This window comes from Barbus barbus (assembly GCF_936440315.1).
Source record: "Barbus barbus genome assembly, chromosome: 33".
In the NCBI taxonomy this organism is placed as follows: domain Eukaryota; kingdom Metazoa; phylum Chordata; class Actinopteri; order Cypriniformes; family Cyprinidae; genus Barbus; species Barbus barbus.
The window spans coordinates 3,736,438-3,752,775 of record NC_136761.1 but is presented as its reverse complement, the minus strand read 5'-3'; the positions used below and the strand labels follow the sequence as shown (position 1 = coordinate 3,752,775).

General features: G+C 41.1%; 2 protein-coding genes across 2 annotated transcripts in view; both read left to right on the top strand.

The window, feature by feature from the left end:
* The window catches only part of LOC306853651 (sequestosome-1-like), a 117,831-nt gene that overhangs the window by 47,164 nt on the left and 54,329 nt on the right, over positions 1-16,338 (top strand). The gene's annotated exons all lie outside the window — the stretch shown is intronic.
* LOC306852867 (nuclear factor 7, ovary-like) lies at positions 6,350-8,570 on the top strand (the record flags this gene model as incomplete). Its single annotated transcript, XM_079389987.1, has 6 exons — positions 6,350-6,736; positions 6,976-7,071; positions 7,162-7,392; positions 7,531-7,553; positions 7,636-7,754; positions 8,026-8,570. 6 exons carry the CDS (start codon positions 6,350-6,352, stop codon positions 8,568-8,570), a joined length of 1,401 nt encoding a protein of 466 aa, XP_079246113.1.

Sequence of the window (16,338 nt, the reverse complement as noted above, 5' to 3'; positions counted from 1 at the left end):
TGGATATGGACAAAGTTCAGTGCTTGGAAGCCTGGCCGACACCAACGAATATTAAGCAGGTCAGACAGCTGGTGGGATTCATGAGTTACTACCGCCGTTTTGTCCCAAGGTTTGCACAGCTGGCAAAGCCCCTGCATGCTCTAGTGGGAAAAGGTAATAAAGGAAAGCTGTCAGAACCGTTCATCTGGAGTGAAGAGTGTCAGTCTGCATTCAGTCAGCTAAAAAGTTGTCTGACGTCACCTCCAATCTTGGCTTACCCCGATTTCCAGTGTCCTTTCATACTTACAACAGATGGGAGCCGCAATGGGCTTGGAGCCATACTCAGTCAAAAGCAGGGGGGTGTAGAGCGTGTCATTGCCTATGCGAGCCGGGGCTTGAAGGGTTCCGAAAGAAATGACAGGAATTACAGTGCCTTCAAGTTGGAGTTACTAGCCTTTAAGTGGGCAGTAACTGAGAAATTCAAGGAGTACCTGATGTTTGCAAAGTTTCAAGTGGTCACCGATCACAACCCACTCCGATACCTGGAAACGGCCAACCTCGGAGCAGTGGAACAGCGTTGGGTCGCTCAGTTATCAGAATTCAATTTTGAGGTTTGCTACAAGCCTGGCAGACAAAACATCAATGCCGACGTTCTTTCTAGAATTCCTTGGGGTATAGAACCAGAGGAAGAGGACACAGAAAAAGACTTCATTCGGTTGACCCCAGATGAGGTACGAGCATGCTTGTGGCCAGGTAAAGGAGAGGAGAGTGATGAGTCCACAGTCCGAGTTGCCAAGCAAGCAGTTATAAAGAAGGGCGTTGATGGTTACAGCTGGTCCTCTATTTGTGAACAACAGAGAAAGGATCCTTGTATAGCACCAGTGTACGACGCTGTACTGGAGAACAAGAGGTTAGTGGCACGTGGTTTCCGAAGCATGGGAGCCCAACAAAAGAAGTTAGCTAGGCAGCTTGAGCGCCTGAGACTGAAACATCAAGTGCTGTTCAGAGTAATTACAGATCCGAGAGATGGAGAGGAACTTTGGCAATTAGTACTGCCAGAGTCCTTGCGAGCTAAAGTGTATGAGGGTGTACACGAGCATGGAGGACATTTTGGAAGTAGGAGTACATTGGAGCAGATACGACGGAGCTATTATTGGCCCTCAATGGCCAATGACGTGCAAACGTGGGTAACCCAGTGTCGGAGATGTACTTTAGCTAAGGACGTGTTTCCCAAAATCCGTGCTCCTATGACCTGCACCAACGTAACCGCACCCCTAGAAGTTCTTGCCATGGATTACACCGTGCTGGAGAGATCAGCAGGGGGTTACGAGAATGTTCTAGTGCTTACGGACATGTTTACAAGATTTACTGTGGCCGTCCCGACTAAAAATCAGACAGCACTTACCACTGCCAAAGCCCTTCTACGACACTGGTTTGTCTGTTATGGATGTCCCGCCCGACTGCACTCGGATCAGGGGAGGTGTTTCGAGGCAAGTGTAATTAAGGAGCTCTGTAAGTTGTATGGAATCAGCAAGAGTCGCACCAGTCCTTACCACCCACAAGGGAACGCACAGTGTGAAAGATTCAACCGTACAATGCATGACATGCTGCGGACTTTACCTGCTGAAAAGAAAAAAGATTGGAAGACTTACTTGCCTGAACTGGTGATGGCTTACAATAGCCATGTACATTCGTCAACGGGTTACTCCCCGTTTTATCTAATGTTTGGGCGAGATGCAAGAATGCCCATGGATGTTCTAGGAGGGAAGGATCTAACTGATGATGAGGCGGATGATCTGGATGAATGGGTGAAGAATCACCATAAACGCTTGAGGATTGCGGTGGAGACTGCAAAAACAACCGCTCAAGAAGCCTCCAGGAAAAGGAAGAGAGTCTATGATCGCAAAACATCCGGAGCGCTCATTAGACCTGGTGACAGAGTATTGTTGCGCAACCATAAGTTTAGGGGCCGGAACAAAATTCAAGATAAGTGGGAGTCCGTACCATATTTGGTAGTACAACAGAATCACCCCGATTTACCTGTGTTTACCATACGTCCTGAGCAGGGGGGTCCCACAAAAGTAGTTCACAGGGATCAATTGAGGCACTGTACCTTCCTCTCTCCCACAAGACAGGTTACACGTGCTGAAAAAGAAAAAGAGTTGTCAGAAACAGTTGTTGGCCCACATGACATTGTTTACACTCCGTATCCTACACACTTTCAGAGTACAGATTTACCTGAGGAGGTCGGGGTTGAAGTGTTAGGTGAGGAGGAGGGTAGTGTAAGTGAGAGTGGAAGAGTACAACCTGAACAAGATGCAGAATCTGAAAACTCTGACACTCCAGAAAATGACATCAGTGGGGTACCTGATCTGAGACGTTCTAACCGAGAAACACAGGGCAAATTGCCTGTAAGGTATAGAGATGACTATATTATGTAATTTGGGTTTAGAGTGTCAAACTCAAGTAAAAGGGAAAACATCAAAGTGTATGTTGTTTACCTCATGAAAATGTAAAACAAATGTTGAAAATGTTGAAAAAGTGTTAATGAATCTGTTCTGTGTTTTATATATTTTTTTTTCCTAGGAACTGGCCTGCTTGAAGTGTCCTGTATATGGCAGGGTTTAGCAGGGGGGAATGTGGAGGTAGTCAAAGACTTTTATATTGAAGGGTTTTTTTTTAAAAACTGAAAACGGAAGTGACGTGAGCGGGATGAGAGGTGCGCGCGCGACGTACGGAGAGGGCCTGAGAGGCAAAGAGTAAAGAAAAATAAAGCTGACTTGTCGTGATTCTTTCTCGTTGATGTGGACAGCGTTGGACAGGTGTCGAGGGGAGCCGATGAAGAGCTGGACCGAGCTTGTTGTGCTGCTGTGGGTCTTATCACGGAAGTGTGATTGCTGTGGAACTGAATCGGAGAAGATCGTTGTTCAGCACGTTTGCTGAGATGGCGTTGGCGCGAGTGTTTGTTTCCGTCTAAAGAGAGCTGAAGTACTGTGAGTTTTCTTCATTTTTGTTCAACTACAGTTGACTTCCCGAAGAAATATACAGATAGTATTTTTGTTGTTCTTAAAACGAAGCTGATTCCTGAACGAGTGAATTCTGCTATTGTTTTGAGGAAATTCTTTACATTCCGCTTTTGACACGCTACTGCCGCCGTGTGGACGCGAATGGGATTGACGCTTTTCTTTTGACAATATTTCCCCCTCTATTTTTCATATTTTATTTTTGAACATTTTGCAGTATTTCCTCTTGGAGACTTTTCAATTCTTTTTTTTTGCTGGGCTTGAGAACTGAAAACTGAGTTTGCTTGAGTGAATAAATCCGAAATTCCGTGTTTTTCGTTCCAAACGGACAGTCTCATCTACCGGAACCGTTGGTAGAAAAATATTTTTTTTCTTATTATTCATTCCTGAACATTATTTTTCCTGTGTTTAAGGAAAAGGCAGAGACTTTGTGTTATTGAAAAGGTGGCTATTTGTTTGGTTTAATTACCCTGCCATATTGGAACACTCCAGCACCAGTCCAGTTCTACTGTAAGGTAAAACTTATATTCTGGGATTGTGAATGTCATTCAAGCATGTGATTCGTCACGATACATGTCTGATGTGGGCCGAAACGTCTGTAATGCACTTTTGAGTGAACTGAGTATCATTTGAGCTTTCTGTCAGAGCTGTTGTTGTTTTTTTCTATTTTTGTTTGAATATTACTGTTGGAAGGAAAGAAACCGAACAAAAGTTGGAATCTAAACAAAACTTTCTTTTATTTATTTTGTTTGTATATTGCTTGGTGAAATCATAAGAAATCACAAAGTAAACAGAGCTTATTTCATGATTATTGTTTCCTTTATGCTGTTTATTCTTTACTAAGTTTTTTTTGGAAATAAGTGTAAAACTTCTGTTATCTTGGAGTAGGGGCATTCCTACTGTCTTGTGACTGGTATAGGGGAGGAGGGGTTAAGCAACGCCATTATACTCTGGGGTAGCTACCGTGTCTGTTATTAGGATCCAGAGCCTCAAACCTTATCAGTCGCTGCTAACAAAGAGAAATGCATAATTAACAAGACAGATAAAACACACTTCAGTAAAGAAAGTACAGGAATTAATTGTGCTAGGAAGTGAGGACCTAGATCTTATCAATTCCTAGTCGTCCAAGATATATTGGAGCAGAAGTTAAATTCACCCCTACATTGTAGTGAAATTTCTCCGCTACATAGGTGTGGCCTGACAGCGGTCGGGAGCTCATTCTGAGTTTTGACACTGAAGGGAGAGGTTGTCTAAACGGACACTGCGTAAGATAGACATTTGTTTAACTTTTCTAAGTTGGGACAAAAGCTAGGTTTTCAATTGTAATGTCAGAAGATTTTTACAGCTATCTTATACTGTTGTTTAACGGTCTGATATTTTTTATTTCACACCACGGTAAGAGAAGTCGTCTCTATATTATTTAACTTTGTATCTGTTATAAAGTCAAACTTTTTTTAAAAAAAGCAAGACATAGATTTTGATAAATATCTTATTGTTTTAACTAACGCGTTCGCAACTCTTCTATTTATTTAACTTTGTCAAACGAACTAGTTTTAAATTCTAATGATAGGAAAAATAGTGTATCTAATGCTTTTTTGTTTGTTTTAGTTTTTCCTAAAACTGTTTTAACAACACTAGTCTCCACTTGTAGGGGAAAAACACGCGTACCATGGTAGGATTCTATATTATTTAACTTTGTATCTGTTATAAACTCAAAACTTTTTAAAAACCGCAACGTAGGTTTAAACGAACGCGCTCACTTCTTCTATTTAACTTTGTCAAACAAACTAGTTTTAAGATAGGAAAGATAGTGTATCTAATGCTTTTTGTTTTATTTTCTACGTTTTTCCTGTTTTAACAACACTAGTCTCCACTTGTAAGGAAATAAACAGTCTTTGTACGTTTTACGTACATGTTTCTTGATATGTATGTGAAAACACTTTAATAAAAACTTCCCTTTACCCCATTTAACACAGTTTCATCATTTAAAGTTTAAACCACATAAAATTGGCCCCACACACACACACACACACACACAAACACATTGTCATAAATTCTTAAGTTCACTATAAGGTCAAAAAGATGGCCGCTTAGACGGGGGCTGGGGGGTGTACAAAACAGGTGTCCAAACAGGTGTCCAGTTATGGGAGGGGGTGGAATTTTTATGAGGGTAATAAATCAATAATTCTGACATAAAGTATACTACTCTCTCTCTAAGATGATATTTTTGTAATCTGCAGTGAATAATGCATCAAACACAGACAAACATGGCTTTTTTCAGTATTGAAAGGCTTTGGTCTTTACTGATCATCAAGGACAGCTGTGAGGCTTGACATCAGCTCCATAATTAAAACAACGTTTCATTGTGATTGTAGAAAAGCAACAATAAAAGAAGACATGGACGGAAGATTATTCCCTTTGAAAAATGCTGTAAATCAAAACATTTCAAGCTATTGATTAACAAGCTGAAAATTATCACTCATTTTAAAACGGATTTTAATTTTATATTGGGAGGTCATTGTGAGAAAACATTCTAAATGTACTTTATTTCATTTAAAGTCTACATATTCTTGTGATTAATTGCCAAATTATTTCATAATTGCAGCATTAAACCATAATTAGATAGCTGTCATCATGAAACACCTGATTATGGAGCATTAGTTAAAATAACTTTATTTTATGTGGACTCAAGTCTTCAATTAAAAAAATCTATGTTCATTAAACTAAAAGACTCAACATCAGATGTGTGTGCCATGTACTCAGATATAGTTTCAAAGATAATGTTGCATAGTGTCAAAGATATGGATGTGGATGCATAATAGGGCGCTAAAACATCTTTCATGTTTGATTTTTCAGGTCCAGCGGCACTGGTTTTATCAAGACACCAACCGAAGGCGACTAATTACCAGTAGAGACCAACAGACACCATTACAGTATCCATTAAAACCAGTAAAACCATTACAAATTCTGTAAAGGTTTCTATTGGGGTTTTTCAGCAAGGTAGTTTGATTCTCAGTTTATTTAGTCCGGTGGATGATATCACAAATAAAGTGAAACTACATTCAGTCTCTGTTCAGACGCTCAAAAAACCATCAGAAACTCCACCCTTCTTTACCTTTAACCTTTACCCTACCAGGAAGTGAGTATCTTATGATTTCTCTTTTACATATCATACTGGAAGCTAAAGAGTGAGTGTTGTGGAGATCAGAGGAGGACACTATAAATGAGGATTTTGGAGAAGTGAATTGAACAGAATAGGTTTGATTTTGATTGTAATTGTTATTTACTTTTCAAAGCAGTGTTCAGAAAGTGAAAGTAAATTGTAGATCGTTGCAGAAGAAGAGGAAATGGATTCAAAATCTGTTCAAGAGCTTACTTGTCCCGTGTGCTGTGAAATCTTCAAGGATCCTGTTCTTCTGTCCTGTAGTCACAGTATTTGTAAAGAGTGTCTTCAACAGTTCTGGAAGACCAAGAAAACTCAGGAGTGTCCCGTCTGCAGAAGAAGATCCTCAAGAGCAGAGCCTCCACGTAATCTAGCGTTAAAAAACTTGTGTGATTCACTGAGAAAAGAGAGACATTCATCAGGATCTGAGGAGATCTGCAGTTTACACAGTGAGAAACTCAAACTCTTCTGTCTGGAGGACAAACAGCCGGTGTGTTTAGTGTGCAGAGACTCAGAGAAACATGTCAATCACAGATTCAGACCCATCAGAGAAGTGCTTTCATCTCACAAGGTATGATCAGAAAATGTCTGTCATTGCATATGCTAAGCAGTGCTTTGATAGTAATATTTGTTATATGTTTATCCTTTACAAGTTAAATAATTAAAAATATACGTCCTGCAAATTTTAGGCACAAATGGGACTGTTTCATGAGAATGACCATACATCATACAATTGACACTAGCTATGAAAACTTCCAAACATGATAAAGCTCTTAGCTTAGTTTAACAGATTTTCATCTTAACTTGTAGGAGGAGCTGAATACAGCACTGACATCTTTACAAAACAAGCTCAAACATGCAGAAAAAATGAAAGCAAAGTGTGATAAAACAGTGCAACACATCAAGGTGAGGATATGGAGTAAAGAGTTGATGATGGACATTAGTGGAGTGAGTGTTAAAGCAGAGCTGACTGAAGTGAATGTGATGTGATTTCAGTCTCAAGCTGAGCAGACAGGGCGTCAGATTAAAGAGGAGTTTGAGAAGATTCATCAGTTTCTCAGAGATGAAGAAGAAGCTACAATCACTGCACTGAGAGAGGAAGAGGAGCAGAAGCAGCAGATGATGAAGGAGAAGCTGGAGGAGATGAACAGACACATCTCAGCTCTTTCTCACACAATCAAAGACACGGAGGAGAGGATGAAAGCCAGCGACGTCTGCTTTCTGAAGGTGACGACAGAATTCAGCTTCATTGTTTCTGCACAAAACAACTTACCAAGTACCTAGAGATGCTGATTAACAATGAGAAAATGAACTGTTATGATTAAGTAAAGTCTTATAATGTTTTTCAAACTCTCTATTTTCCAGGAGTTGAGCATCACGATGGAAAGGTAAGTTGAGCTGCTGGTGTTTCTTCTCTCAGTGGATCTGAACTCAAATCCTCTGCAGTTATGATCCTGAATGTTCTTCCAGAGTCCAGATCTCCCAGCCGGATCCACAGATTAGTTCAGGAGCTTTGATTCATGTGCCACATTACTTGAGTAACCTGCGGTTCAGAGTCTGGAAGAAGATGCAGGAGACTCTCAAACACAGTGAGCCTAATAAATCTGACATCAGTACAAAATATGAAATAGTTAAGAAACAAAGACAGACAGACCAACATTTGATAAAAATACATCTAAAAATCACTTTAAGTACTATGAAGTTGAAGTGAATCTGAACTGTATTTCATCAGCTCATACAGCAAACTCATAATGACGACAAGCACAGTCTATTCCTCATGGTGTATGTTTATGTATTAGGTTTATTTTTCTAATATAACATCATATTTTATCCTCTAATCTTATTTTATTATCTTTGCAGCTCCATTGACTCTAGATCCAAACACAGCACATCGTCGCCTCACACTCTCTGCTGATCTGAGCAGTGTGTCGCTCAGTGATGTACGTCAAAATCTTCCTGATAATCCAGAGAGGTTTGACAGGTATCCATGTGTTCTGGGTTCTGAGGGCTTTAACTCAGGAGCACACTGCTGGGATGTGGAGGTTGGAGACAATACAGACTGGATTGTTGGAATAACCACAGCATCAAACCAAAGGAAGGGAAAGGTTTTCTTTAACACTAATGTCTGGTGTGTGTGGTACACGGACAGCGAATATGACTCACAATCCCCAGATCAACCCCCGACTCTCTTGACAGTTAAAGAGAAGCTGCAGCGTGTGAGAGTTCAGCTGGACTGTGACAGAGGAAAGGTGTCGTTCTCTGATCCTGTAACTAACATCTGTCTGTGTTCATTCACAACAACCTTCACAGAGACTGTCTTTCCATTCTTATATAATCACTGCACAGCTTCCCCTCTGAGGATCTTACCAGTTAAACTGATTGTAACAACAGAAAATCACAGTTAAATCTCATTCTCCTTTTAGATCAGTTAAAGTACAAGAATTTGTTGTTTTCATTGTTTTGCATTTTATGGATCAATAACACTGTAATCAAAGGAAAAGGGTCTCGTTCATAAATAAAAAAATCTACTCAAACTGTTGTTCAAGCTATTCTAAAACATTTTATTTTACATTTCTTATGGATATTCTGTATTAGGGGAACTAATGGATATTAAACAATACATATCTGAATATATGAAATTATATATTTAAAGTTTTTAAGGTAAAAAATACAAACAGAAGAAGCAACAGATTTTTTTAATTGTATTATCGAAAAAGAAAAAAATGTAGGACAGGTCTTGGTTCTATTCATCTGTTACTAACTGGATTTTGATTGATTTTTGTATTTGATAAAGATTACTATAAAAATTGTGTTGTATATTTTGTAATGTTGTAAGTGTTGTGTTTTGTAGGTCTAGACATTTTAAAGATGCTTCACTATTGTGTAAGGCCCATCCACAAACAATTATGAATATAAAATAAGTTATTGATTAATCTTCATGCTTAAAAAATGGTACAATTAAATTTCATATACACGCTAAGAATCGTTTGAATATCAACTAAGTCAAGTAACTAGCTTATTTCATATTTTAGCTTGTCATCATTTTGACAAATGTTTTAATTTCTGATCAGAAATTTGAATATGAATATACAGGTCCAAGATCCCAAACAAATGGGATCACAATCACCATTATGGTGACTTCAAAACAATTACAGTAGTAAACAAGTACATTTCTGACAATGGCACTGTTAAAGATGTTAGCATCATTCTGCTGTTCATTCAGTCATTTGTAATAAAATGACCCAGTATTCTGCCCTCATAAAAGAGTTCCCCTTCTTTAACTAGGCAGATAGATAACTCCTTCCACAGAGACGTTGAATTGTAGCATGGATTTATTTCCAACCACCACTTCCAATACAAGTGGAACAGAGTAAAACTGAAATACAGAGGAAAAGAAAACAAAGAAAATGTGCAATGAAGAAATTCAACAGTTCGATTAAAGGATAACCGCACATGTTCTTCACAATAAAAATGAGGAAATATGTAACAATGTACTTAAAATAATCTCTCTAAACATACAATTTATCGTGAGCAACGTCACCAACACAAACATAAGATAGACATAAAGTACTTGTAACATTCTAACACTTACAGACAAAGCTTCTGTATACGATTACAAAGATGATGAATAGATGGACTATAGCTGCATTAACTGTGGGATATCAGCATCAACTGAGTACAGCAAGATGGCTGCTACTAAGTTCAAAAGTCACTCACTATGACAAAGTAAAAAATAAGGGACTAGCACCACATAGTGGCTCAAAAGGAAAACTACACCGGAAACGGCACACTCCCCGTCTGGCATCTGGAAGATGCTATCATGAAGCATAGTTAAGTTTGTCTATTCAGTCCCAGGGGACATCAGTAAAACGACATCCGATATAGGTCGCAAGAACACCTTGGCTGATCCATCTTTGACCACCTTGACCTCAACTTTCCTTACTCTCCCGTCTCTCCCAGGAATTGTTTCCAACACAATACCCATGGGCCAGTCATTCCTTTTGGCTTTCTGCGATTTTGTAAGGTTGTGAGATATTCCTTTCGCCAGCGATTCCAAAATGTATTGGCCAAGCTTTGGACTTGCCTCCATTGACGAACAAGGAGGTCCTTTTCATTGAACTCTCCTGGTGGAGGAAGAACTACTGAAGACTTCTGAGTCAGTAGAGTCGCTGGAGTCAGAATTAAAGGAGCGTCTGGATCTGTTGATACAGGTACAAGTGGATGAGCATTGACTATAGCTGTGACTTCACACATGAAGGTGGTCAAAACCTCATGTGATAACCTTGATGTTCCAAATCCTTGCAGCATAGATTCAAGGATCCGTCTTGAGACGCTGTTCATACTCTCCCAACTTCCACCCATATGAGATGAGTGGGGGGGGGGTTAAACACCCAAAAGCATCCCTTGACACGAAGATACTCTTGTACCTTTCTGTCATCTGTGATTGACTCCATCTTCAACTCCTTGCATGCTCCAACAAAGTTGGTGCCACAGTCTGATCGCAACTGCTTTGCTGGACCTCGAATGGCGAAGAATCGGCGGAGAGCATTTATAAAGCTGGAGCTATCCATCGACTCTATAACTTCGATATGTATGGCCCTTGTGCTCATACATGTGAACAGAACTGCCCAGCGTTTAGAGTTTGCTTGTCCTCCTCTGGTCCGACGCGAGGTGACCATCCAAGGCCCGAAAACATCTAATCCTACAAAGGAGAATGGAGGATCCATACTGAGTCTCTCAGGAGGTAAGTCAGACATCTTCTGAGTTAGAATCTTTCCCCGCAGTTTGCGACACTGAACACACTGAAAGATCACACTGCTTATGCGCCTTTTACCACCTATGATCCAGAAGCCAGCCTCTCTCAGAGCACCCTCAGTGAAGACACGTCCCTGATGTTCGACTTGTTTGTGATAATGTTGAATGAGAAGAGATGTGATGTGACAGTGACCAGGGAGAATCAGAGGACACACCTCATCTCTTCCAAGGCTTGCTTGTGAAAGGCGTCCACCAACTCTGAGTAAACCAGATTCATCAATATAGGGGGAGAGATTAAAGAGAGGGCCTTGATTGGGAATCACTCCGCCTGTTTGAAGGCATATCAATTCCTCTGGGAAGTGTTCTGCTTGTACGCTATGTATGAGGATGGACTTGGCCCTTTCAAGATCTTGGACAGAGTAGGGCTTGTCACATATATGCCAGCCACTGCAAGTGCTTTTGTCACTGTCCTGCTTAAAGGAGTGAGTTATGTGCACAAGTCTCGCTATTGCACGAGTCAGTGATCGCTAGCTTGAGAATCTTTCAAAGCGTCCAGAGTCTAACTCTTTTCTTGAAGTATGTGCAGCACAAGAAGTGACTTGGGGACGTATTTCGATGTCTACTTCTGGATCTATCATGCTGAAGGGACCCGTGTGAGTTTTGAACTGTGTTTGAACTGTGTTGTGGTAGACAAGAATGCTGGGCCGGTCAACCACATGCTGTGAGGAAGGTCAGCTGCTAAAACCGATCTTGTGGCTTGGTCTGCTGACCAAGCCACAAGAGGGGTTTTGATCGGTAGGTATGTATTTCCACTGCTCGGGGCGTGTAGATTTCCTTATCCTTTTCACTCTGTTGTTAACATACACATAAAATTTCCTGGATTCGTTACAGATGTAGCCTAAGACGACCTTACTGTCTGAATAAAATGTCCCCGCATCCAGTTTGGTGTCAATCTCGTCTTATATAGTTTCGACTATTTCCACAGCCAGAACAGCTGCACACAGCTCCAATCTAGGGACAGAGATCTCGGGTCGCGGAGCTAGTTTAGCCTTGCCAAACATGAAGCCAACTTCTACTTTACCGTTCATACTGGTAATCCTGCTGTATGCGACAGCTGCAATAGCATTTGTGGACGCATCGCAAAAGACACACATCTCTTTTCTTTGTGCTTGAAAGAGAGGGATTGTAGCATATGTGCGTGGAATTTTGACATGCTCAAGCTCTTTTAATGAGTCTCTCCAAACTTTCCATTCCTTGAATTTCTCATCTGATAGAGGTGTGTCCCAGTCACAAGACTCTGTGGTCAGCACTCTAAGCAAGAGTCTACCCTGAATGACGACAGGCGCAGCAAATCCAAGAGGATCGAACAAACTGTTTATCGTTGACAGGACCCCACGTCTGGTGTATGGTCTCACCTGATCTGCAACCTGGAAAATGAACATGTCTTCAGTCATGTCCCAACTCACTCCCAGACTTCTCTGTACTGGTGGATGGCCAGTGTTCAGATCTAGATTCTTTAACTCCTTTGCAAGATCCTCTGAAGGAAATTCTTTCATGACTTCCACTTTATTGGAAGCAATCTTGTGAAGATGTAGATTAGACTGAGCCAGCATTTCCTGAGTGGCTTTGAGTAGCTTGATGACTTCCTCTTCCGTGGGGAGGGAGGTAAGGCCATCATCCACATAAAAGTTCCGTTCCACAAAGTGTCTTGCCTCAGGTCCATAGTCTTGTTCGCCAATGAGAGCAGCTCTCCTGAGCCCATATATGGCAACTGCTGGAGATGGGCCGTTACCAAAAACATGCACTCGCATCTGGTACTCCAGTACCTCGTTGTTTAAGTCATTGTTGTCATACCAAAGGAAGCGTAGAAAGTTCCGATGTTCTTTAGCTACCACAAAGGAGTGGAACATTTGCTGGATATCAGCCATCACTGCCACACGTTCCCTCCTGAATCGCAGTAGAACCCCCAAAAGGCTATTGTTTACATTAGGGCCAGTGAGGAGGACATAATTTAATGAGACTAGTTTGTCGTCATTCCTTGTGTAGCAGAAAACAGATTTGCCTATGAGACATTCATTCTGTATCGGCAAGCTTATCTGTTCAGGGTTCAGGGTGAAGGAATGTTTTGGCTCATCATGAAGATTGAAACAGTCCTTCACATGCATACTGTTTGGGCATGGACTCATGTGGCTGGGGCGTCCATTTCCCAAAATGTGAGTCTTGAAAACATCAACTGTTGAAGGTTTGTGGGCTCCATTAAGGCAGATATCTCCAACTATAACCCACCCCAGGGCTAGCCTCTGTGCAAAGGGAGCATGTTGTGGTCCGTTGCATTGCTCCATCACCTTGTGTGCCTGAATGAGATCTCTTCCGAGCAAAAGCAGAATCTTGGCCTTTGCATCTAAATTTGGAATTTTAGAAGCTACCAATCTTAAGTGACCGTGGTATTGTGCAGCCTCTGGAGTTGGAATCTCTGTTCTGTTATTTGGAATGAGATTGCATTCTATTAGCGATGGAAGAGCAAGACGTGTCTTCCCATCAAAGGATTCTACTATAAACCCATCAGCTCTACGCCCTTCAGTCTGTGTGATGCCCGCACATGTTCTGAGCGTGTAAGGTGCCGTGTTGTCTGCAACCTTAAACATCTCAAAGAAGGCCGATCTTGCCAGAGACCTATTGCTCTGATCATCTATGACTGCATAAACTCTTTGTTTATTCTGAGGCTCACCTTTAGGGTATACATTTACCAGGCAGATTTTTGAACAGGACTTTCCGCTATTACGATCCCCACATACTTCCGTGCAGGTGGTTGCGGCAACTGAGGAAGGAAGCTCCTTTTGCTCCCCGCCATAGTTTGTAGAGGGTTCGGTATCCTCCTTTTTTAACCAGGGGGCTGGACCATTGTGTAGTGCAGCTATATGCCTGTCGCTATTGCATTCAGAGCACTGGATTACTGCCTTACAATCCTTTGCTTGGTGTGTAGTTGAGGAGCAGCATCTGAAGCATATGGAGTTCTCTCTGAGGTAAGCTTTCCTTTCCTGCAAGGCTTTTTCCCTGAAACTTCTACACTTCCTGAGGGGATGTGGCTTTTTATGGATAGGACATTGTCTATTGAGGTTGTCACTTGCCTTATTAGATTCATCCTTTGGTGTAGCATTGTCAATTTCAGTTTTGTGAACGGTAACAGGAGCTCTGACTGCTTTTGAAAATCTCTCACCTCTGGATGATGTAGCATTATACATATTCATATTAAAGCTGTGATCATTTCTCATGCGGGCCTCACAACAAATGAAATCACAAAAGAATGAAAAGGGGGGAAAGCTTACACCATGCTCTTGTTTGTATCGAGTTCCTTGCAACATCCATTTCTCTTGTAAACTGTATGGGAGCTTCTCTAGAATGGAGTTGATGCCTCGTGAAGTATCTAAGAAGGTCAAGCCAGGCAGATAACCTTCAGCTTTGGCTGTCTGCAGCTCGAGAAGTAGGTCTCCTAGCTCTCTGAGACATTGAGGGTCTTTGTTCGACAGCTTAGGGAAACATTCAAGTTTGTTGAAGAGAGCTAGCTCCATTGCTTCGGCAGAACCATAGCACTCCTCTAGCCGTTTCCAGACCATGCTGAGGCCAACATCTGGATAATTGATGTGAACTGATCTAATGCGTCTTGCATGTTCAGTCGATTCTGGGCCAAGCCACTGCACAAGTAGGTCTAGTTCTTCACTAGGTTTAAGATCAAGTCCTTCCATAGCATTGCAAAAGCTGGACTTCCACGCCCAATAGTTCTCAGGCTTATAATTGAATCTTGAAAGTCCACCTGTGAGAAGATCACGACGGGCCAGGAACTTTGCAAGCTCAAACACATCTGAGCGAGCAGTATGGCGCTCATTGCGATGCGAGGGCTTGTGAAAGTAATGTTGTGTTTAGGAGGAAGTGCGTCAGGCAATGCAGAATTAAACTGTGATATGTTTCCACCTGCTTGTTTGATGGATTCAGCTTGAGTATGAATGGTATGGGAGCTAAGCGGTCTAGCGACATTTGTGAGGATTTTAGTAGTTGTCGGTCTCACTGGCAAGTCCTGAAAAGGACTATGTTGCATGATGGCTTGAGGTTGTAGCAGATTAACCAAGTATGTAGCCAATGGCTTGTGTTCAGTGCTCTCTGCAAGCATTGGTAAGTTCCCTTCTTTGTATTTGTGCTGATCTTCTACATATTTCTCAGTTCTTTGTATCGATTCATGTGAAGAAAGAAGCTCTCTTCCATCAGATAGCTGTTCTATTTCCCCTGTCTCCGCCGCCGCCTCAAAGACTGATGCCTCAGCTGCAGCAGCTTCTGCCTCACTTTCTTGATGAAGTGCATTCAGTGTAGCCTCCAGACGAGTCTCCTCCACTTTAAGCTGAGCTTGTACTTGAGCTTGTTTCACTCTCACTTCTATCTCTTTTTGTGCATATGTGGCTCTAGTCAGTGCAGCTTCTGCCTTTGCACGAGCCTCCAATGCTGCTACACTTGCTGTAAACTTGCTTGAGCGTCTTGATGATCGTGAACAGATCTGGTCCTCAGACTATGTTTCTCTGACCCGGACATTTTGAGGTGAATGCAAAGCTTGCAATCCTGTTCATCGATGCAGCAATCAGTGTTATTGTCTTTTTACTATTCTGCCCTCATAAAAGAGTTCCCCTTCTTTAACTAGGCAGATAGATAACTCCTTCCACAGAGACGTTGAATTGTAGCATGGATTTATTTCCAACCACCACTTCCAATACAAGTGGAACAGAGTAAAACTGAAATACAGAGGAAAAGAAAACTTAAAAGAAAATGTGCAATGAAGAAATTCAACAGTTCGATTAAAGGATAACCGCTGGATAAAGGATAACATGTTCTTCACAATAAAAATGAGGAAATATGTAACAATGTACTTAAAATAATCTCTCTAAACATACAATTTACCGTGCGCAACGTCACCAACACAAACATAAGATAGACATAAAGTACTTGTAACATTCTAACACTTACAGACAAAGCTTCTGTATACGATTGCAAAGATGATGAATAGATGGACTATAGCTGTATTAACCGTGGGATATCAGCATCAACTGAGTACAGCAAGATGGCTGCTACTAAGGTCAAAAGTCACTCACTATGACAAAGTAAAAAATAAGGGACTAGCACCACATAGTGGCTCAAAAGGAAAACTACACCGGAAACGGCACACCCAGCATGGTCTGGAGTTAACCTAGTAAATACTGTCTCATCAATAAAGTTAAAGAAGTTACTTATAAAGTCATTCATTTGATCGCAAATTCACAAATTTGGCAGGAAGACTATTTACAACATTAAAGATTTGACTGTCTGGTAAAGATATCGTTTTCTTGTATATAAATAAGAGTTTGGAGCAAAATTTGGTAATTTGTTTATAATTATATA